This window comes from Populus alba, chromosome 12 (assembly GCF_005239225.2).
Source record: "Populus alba chromosome 12, ASM523922v2, whole genome shotgun sequence".
In the NCBI taxonomy this organism is placed as follows: domain Eukaryota; kingdom Viridiplantae; phylum Streptophyta; class Magnoliopsida; order Malpighiales; family Salicaceae; genus Populus; species Populus alba.
Window position 1 is genome coordinate 10,382,189 of NC_133295.1, and position 7,052 is coordinate 10,389,240.

Below are 7,052 nucleotides of genomic sequence, written 5' to 3' on the forward strand. Positions count from 1 at the left end.
AGCTCGAAAATGCGCATTTTGATTTTTTCATGTTCATAGCTTTTAAAACTAGAACTGTTTTCTGCCAGAATGTGGCGCTGGTAACCTGGTATACTTTCTTTATACTGGTGGTAGCCGAGGCAATATGAACTGAGTTATTGCAGAATGGATTATCCAGTGTTTGAACTGATTTCATAGCAATGTTGCTTCAATTCAAATGAAAAGGTGATGCTTAGGAAACATGTTCTCTTCTTACCTTGCTTTAAAGAATCACATGATATGATCTGATGAGAAGTATCTGGTCCGGGTAACAGGGTGATATGCGTATAGAAATATGAACAGAGTTATTGCAGAACGGATTATCCAGTGTTTGGGGCGAATTAGTTTTGTTATCGATCCCATGGAAAGCCCTTTTCTTTCTCCTTCGGTGGTGTTTATCTGGGTAGCGGGATAGAAATTCACTATTCAACTGATTACATCTTTTTGGTTTCAAGTTATATCAGAGCCAGAAGAACACAGCCAAGCTAATTGAAACCGAATCACAGGTGAATTGCAGGTCATGAGAGCGCATTGTCAAGTTGCTCCGAGCACCACAAATGCAAGTGTTCATAACCTGTGATACGTCACTGCCTAACTCATTAGGTTTTTCCTGTGTCAGAAGCTGAAACCTTAATCAGCAAGGCACTGGATCTCTTTACCATAAGGGTCGTGCCTGGCAATAATCAATTTTAGAAAGGGCTATACATCCAATGCTGAAAAGAAACCCTCATTCCAACAGCAAAACGCTAGGGAAATGTGGTTTGGACTACAACTTTTGACAGCAGCAAGTCTATTCAAAGGGAAAGGATTGCGAGCAGAATTACAAGCATTCTTGATGTTTGTGAGGAGACTGCTAAGCATCGTGCATGAGCAAAGTGGCCAAGATAAAATAAATAGAAAATTAATAAAACAGAACAATATCATTTTTATTGGAAAAATCTTCGTGCAGCATCATATGCTTTTAAAGACCAGCACGCTGATTCTTGCAGCTTTACCAGATCACATTAAAATAAATGGACATTGCATGACAGATTTCAAATTTGCCCGGTTAGCATGAATCCCAGTGGCAAGTACCAAAACCTAGAATCATGGTGGTTCAAAACATAACCTCTTGCAAATTTTGTCAAGAAAGCCACTGTTTCAATATATGAGTCATCACAGTGAAATTTTACGAACAGAACTTCCAATTCTTGAAGAAAACTTTAATCAACTCTTTAAGCAAAACTGCATAACACCCTTCACGTTTCGGAAAAGGTTACAATTTAACAAGTGAGATGCCATCAAGATTTCTCACCTTTTCCTTTTCTTTTCCCACAAGTAAAGTTGAATTCTAATTTTATTCCATTGCCATCATACTACCCCCATTAATTTATTGCCAATTTCAATTCCAACATTTTAGTTCAAATCTTGCTAAGAAAACAATATCATTTTAGTTAATTTATTGCTGATTGATTGACACTACCTATACCATGCCCAGAAAATTTTAAAAACAGAAAATTCAGCAAAGAGGCAATCACATGATCATATGAAATCGATTTGAGAGCTCATTTACTAGCTAGTATTTCACAAAATATATTGACTATGCAATGCAGTTGTGGGTGCATATGCACGTAAAACGATTCTCTACATGAATACTTAACTGGGTCCTTGTAAACTGCTTCTTGTAGAACATCATAAGCACACAGCAGTACAAGTCTATTCATTAGCATAGGCCTACCAATTTGCTCAAAATAGACATTACTATCAAACAATATTTAAAGACAATCTCCAACTATTAAAACAAATTTTAACACTAAAATAGAACCTTGTCTGGATTATTTGGTTTTTTCCAGCTAGCTAGTGTTGTACCAGGCAAAGATTGGTTTTGTTTTGTATTGCCAGCCTCCGGCTTCAAACCTTTTTACTATTATTATTATTATGCTTTTGTGAGAAGGTGGATTTGAACTTAAAAGACTTTTTTTAAATAAAAATTTTTTTCCTGTGCCCAACATGATCCACCTCACTTCCTAGAAAGATTTATGAGGCTTTCACCAAATATGCACAGAGATAAAGCAAATTGAGGAAAATAAGTAATATTAAAACAAAGGATCCCTAGGCTTACCCACTGCTTATAACCTCTTAGTGCAAGGAGCTGCACAGGAACTCTGTTCGTTAGAGGACAGACCAAAACAAACAACAGCTGATAACAGAGAGTCCAAAAGGAGCCTAAATAGAGAATTCTATTAAGTCGCACCTCCAATTAAGAGGAAGAACTAGGCAATGAGCTCACTTTTTTCAGGAGGCCTTTAATCTCAATCTCTAATTTGGCTCTCATCTCAGGAGAAAGATTATCTCCCGACTTCTCCAGCATCGATGTCATCATTTCTAGATTCTGCCTTATGAAGTCAATGGGCGGTGCCTCAGCAAGCTTTGGCATTGACCCAGACGTCTTCACAGGGGTCCCAAATCCCTTGGTGCACTGAGAGGATGAAGCAGCTGGAATTAGATGAAGATCGTAATTGACGAGGGTTGCACCAAAAGGATTAGCCTTCTCTAAACTCCTAGCTGCTTCAACTGCATCAGTGCTCTTCATGAAAACAACCTGTGCTGTAGAAGAGTCCTTCATCACCTCCGTCTGCGATTTCTTCAAGGGACCAAACCTGCAAAATGTTGCAACCAGAATTTCTTTCGATGGCATGGAGTATCCTGGAGCAAATGTCAAGAGAAGAGCAGTTGCTGGAGCTTCCCCATTGGTCTCTGCTTTATAGCATTCCATGTTTCCAGAAGTGGTTTTCTTTCTTGGTCGCCCCACAGTACCTTCTCCTTTTCTTCTTCTCTTCTTCTCAGAATTGGCCAAGGCACCTGATTCAGCAGTAGTCCCATTTAAATCTGGTATGCCAGCAGCAAGGATGCTCTGCTCAGAAGTTGATTCCTCCTTTCTCTTTGTTTTTTTTGGCACAGGCTTACCTTCAGCTGAGTGTGGCAAGATGACTGGAATAGTACTGTTTCCATACAAATCTTTTACGCTAGCAGTAACCCCCTCCCTGTTACTTTCATCAGTAATAGCATTTATTGAAAATGGGCCCGTCACCTGCAAATCCACCAACATGGTGCCAGGTTCAGTAGTACTCCCATTGTCTTCAACTAAGCCTACTTTCTTTTTCCTTTTGTTTGGCTTGGGTTTATCTTCAGAAGCAACATGGCCCACAATTTGTAAGTTTTCTACCAAACAATTCGACATGGTACCATTGCTGTTCAAGTCTGGTATGCTAGTCGGGTGGTTGATCTGTTGACCTGCCGGGATTGCTCCTTGCTTCGTTTGTGCTTTCTTAGGCTTGGGTTTTCCATTAGGTGTGGGATGGGCCATCTCATGGGGAGAATTCAAGAACACAGCACCTGCGGTTATGTTTATGTTTACATCTGACAAACCAGAAAGAGATTTAACTTTTGATCTAGCTGAGCTTCTAGAGTTCTTTTCGCTCTGGGCCTTGGCATTTGGCAGAGTTTGAGTCTGATTGGTCTCCTGGGCATCCTTTCCCAGTAACGCATCATTATTTCTCCCAATCACATCCTTGCAATACTTTTCATAAATGGATTCGTCGTGATAAACTGATATTCTGAACCTTGAAAAGAACCACTCAGCTAAATCGAAGTTCTTACTCTCATTCGGGTACAGACAATCCACAGCTGTAAAACAGAGTTCAGAGAGCAAATCAGCAGCAGATGCATTGATCAACTCTGGGTTCTTGGATGTATCATTCCCACTTATGAATTTTCTGATCCATTTCTTCTGGAACCTCTTGCCACTAGACTTCGAAACTGAATGGGACCCAATAAACTGGCCAGCTACTGGGTTCACATCCCCGTCCTCTTGAGAAACTTCCTGAGGCCCTTGGTCTTCTAATGGACCAGGCAAGCCTTTAGCTTCCCAGTTCACATAGGGATATGACAAATACTTGCTCTTCTTCCTTTCTCTCAACTCCGAGCTCTTCTCTACTGTTAAAGAAGAACCCGAGTGGTGTTTCTCCTCCATAATCGGAGAAGAAAATGGATCGACATCAGGACCTTCCACTTTGAGTTCAGAATACCTTCTCTTTCTCTTCCTCTTCCTCGAATTTGATGCCATATCATTAGAGACAAAATTTTCTTGAGGAGCATTGCTTCTGCAATTCTCGGACATGTCCAGGTCCCTTCCAAAAATCACAGCCAGGTCTTCATTTTTCATTTGTCGTAGAACTTCATCTTCTGTGCTCTGCAATTTCCCTCCAGATGGTGTTGAATTTGGGTGTGCACCATAGACCTTGGAATTGCCTTTTGCCACACGCCTGTCACTGCCGTCTTCATCAGGAGTCGTATCCCAGAGTTGATTCGTAGGTAATTGTTTATGTCCTATGGATTGATAAAATGCTGACAAACGATTCTTTGCAACAGTTAACTCAAGTACGCTGAGCTTGGAAACAGCCAGCGCAAGATCTTTAATTTGTGAAAGGAGTTTCTCTGTTTCAAACCGAGTGATTGAGTAGTCACCAAATCTGCACTCTAGAATGGAAAATCCGTCCTGAAATCCATCATTGCCAGCTGACTGCCAACCTTCTTTGAGAATACAAGAACAAGTCATCTCTGATTTGAGGCACCTACCAAATTCATCCACGGCCTTCTCCACTGCTCCAAGGAAGCTTCTAGCCTTATTTTTTACCACCATCTGTTCAAAATCCTTATGGAAAGGCTTCAACTGAGATGGCAAGCACCAAGCAATGTGGCAACTCCCCAAGTACCCAACCAATAAGCCGTTCCTCTGGTCACTCTGGACAGCATACTTTGTCACACCTAATGGATCAAAAATTTTTCCAGGCCACCAAGACTGATTTTTGGTTTTAACCCAGACAATATCACCAACATGAAACTTACCATTTAACTCTTCCTTCTCGTCATCAGCTTCTTTAGACTCCTCACTCACCACAACCCCAGGGCAATTCACAACATCAAAATCAACTCCAGTCAGAGAACCAGAAAGATCCACATAAATTGATAGGTTGTCTCCCGAAACATCAATCTTCCGAGCAGAATCGACAGCATTAAATCCCAAGAGCTCATCTTCCTTCAATTCCTCATCTCTCACAATATTCTTATCAACAACTCCATCTTTCTTCAGTTCCTCATCTCTAGCCGTATCCTCAACAACAACTCCATCTTCCTTCAGCTCCTCATCTCTCAAAGTATCTTCAACAACAACTCCATCTTCCTTCAATTCTTTGTCTCTCACAGTATCCTCAACAGCAACTTCCTCCCTCACAGCAACCCCCAAATCCACTAAACCTTCACCCAATGCCGTGTCCACATGACCCTTTCCCTCCTCAACAGCCTTAACAATACCATCATTCACCAAATAACCCTCTTCATTTCCAACAACATTAATAACACTCGCTTCAACATCAAGCGTTGCATATTCATCGCCACCGGAAATCTTTCCTTCAACAACATCAAACAGCCCAGTAGGCCAAGAAGGTCCTCCTAGATTTTTTTCATCTGGTTTTTGAGCTTCTGGGGTTTTAGGGTTTTCCATTATCAGAAAGCTTCTCTTTTTGACCAATCTCAATACAGCCAGCTGATCATAAACAGCAATAAAAAAAAAATAAAGTTTTAACAACGTGCTAATCACAAGAAAGAGCCACTAAATTAAAAACAGTAATTTATAAGCAATAGAAAAGTACCTGAAACCACAAAACGAGAGGAGGGTTTGCATAATGCGCCTAAAGGACTCGCTGTAATCCGACACAGCGAGTTGAACGAGAAGAACGTGGCGGAGCAAGATTCCTTCCTCTACAGTGAGAGAGAGATGAAACGATGGGATGGGATGTTTAAAAAAGCTGAGAAAGTTACTTAGCAAAAGATGCGGCAATAATAACTGAGTCTCTGTCAGTCAGTGTAGGAAGGAGGGGGGTGGAGGGCTTAGTTGTAATTTTACGTGCAGCTGGTGTTTGTTTGCTTGCTTATGTCTGAGCAGTTACAGGTCCAGATCCAGGTCCAAGTCCATGTCCGTATTTGGGGGTATTATGGGTAGATTTTTGGATTTTGAAATATACACACAACACGCGAAACACACGCTGTTACAAAAAGGTTTGGGGGAACTTTATCAACAAAATATCTAAACGGTCCGGCAAAACTACCGTGGCAAATGCTCCATTCATTCTGCGTTAGAACAGTAAAATTACATCTTTATCCTTGAAGAAAAACTGACATACCTGGCTTTGAGGTAAAATGATATTTTAACAGGGTTAATTTGTTATTCTAGAATTGTTTAACAGACATTAGATCTTTTCACAATTTTACACTGTAAAATTACTTGAATAACTTTGATGAAGAAAAATACTTAGATGTGATCCAGGGATATTTTTAGTATTTTACATTTTAAAGAACAATGTAATTACTTAATTTTTCTTGGAAACAAAATTCTCTTAGCATTAGCATGGTTATAAGAGATTTTTTTTTAATTTTATAAAGTTTTTTTTCATAATATTTATCTGATCCTGAAAACAATGTGTTAATTTTATTAATAAAAAAAATTATTGATTCGTGCAATGTAAACATCAACCTCTCTATCATTTTAGTGCAGCATGTGAGGCTGAATCGAGTGGTCGAAACTATTATTTTACCGTGTCATTCGAGTCATCTCAATATCTTTTTTTTACTTGGACAACATATGCATGCTGATTCTATCCGATTTGACTTCAATTTAATTTTTTTTTCCCCTTTATTTCTCTCTCTTTCACCTTAATTTGTATGCTATCCCTCAAAAAATTCACAACAACCCTTCATTTTTTCTCCACTTTAAATTTAGTTCATGTTCTTTTAATTGTAATTTTTTATTTGAAAAAATTATTTTCAATTTCATCCTCCATCAATTTTTTTATTTTTTCAGATTTAATCTTTATTTTTTTAATTGTTATAATTTTTTTTGGATGTTTGATAAAATTGATTTTTTATATATAGATTTCATCGTTCTTCAAATTTTTTTTCTATCGGATTTGATCCTCATTTTTTTTATTGTTATTTTT

The 7,052-nt window shown here is 38.9% G+C and overlaps 1 protein-coding gene across 1 annotated transcript; it reads right to left on the minus strand.

Moving 5' to 3' along the window:
• Positions 1 to 2,074: 2,074 nt before the first annotated feature.
• On the minus strand, positions 2,075 to 5,930 carry LOC118044820 (serine/threonine-protein kinase ATM). Its single transcript, XM_035053306.2, has 2 exons — positions 5,709 to 5,930; positions 2,075 to 5,602 (listed from the first exon to the last, which is right to left on the minus strand). The coding sequence occupies exon 2, from the start codon at positions 5,558 to 5,560 to the stop codon at positions 2,258 to 2,260; it is 3,303 nt and encodes a 1,100-aa protein (XP_034909197.1). The 5' UTR covers positions 5,561 to 5,602; positions 5,709 to 5,930; the 3' UTR covers positions 2,075 to 2,257.
• Positions 5,931 to 7,052: the final 1,122 nt, after the last annotated feature.

Excerpts from the sequence above, each read along its gene's own strand:
- LOC118044820 (XM_035053306.2), bottom strand. The coding sequence starts at position 5,560 with ATGGAAAACCCTAAAACCCCAGAAGCTCAAAAACCAGATGAAAAAAAT.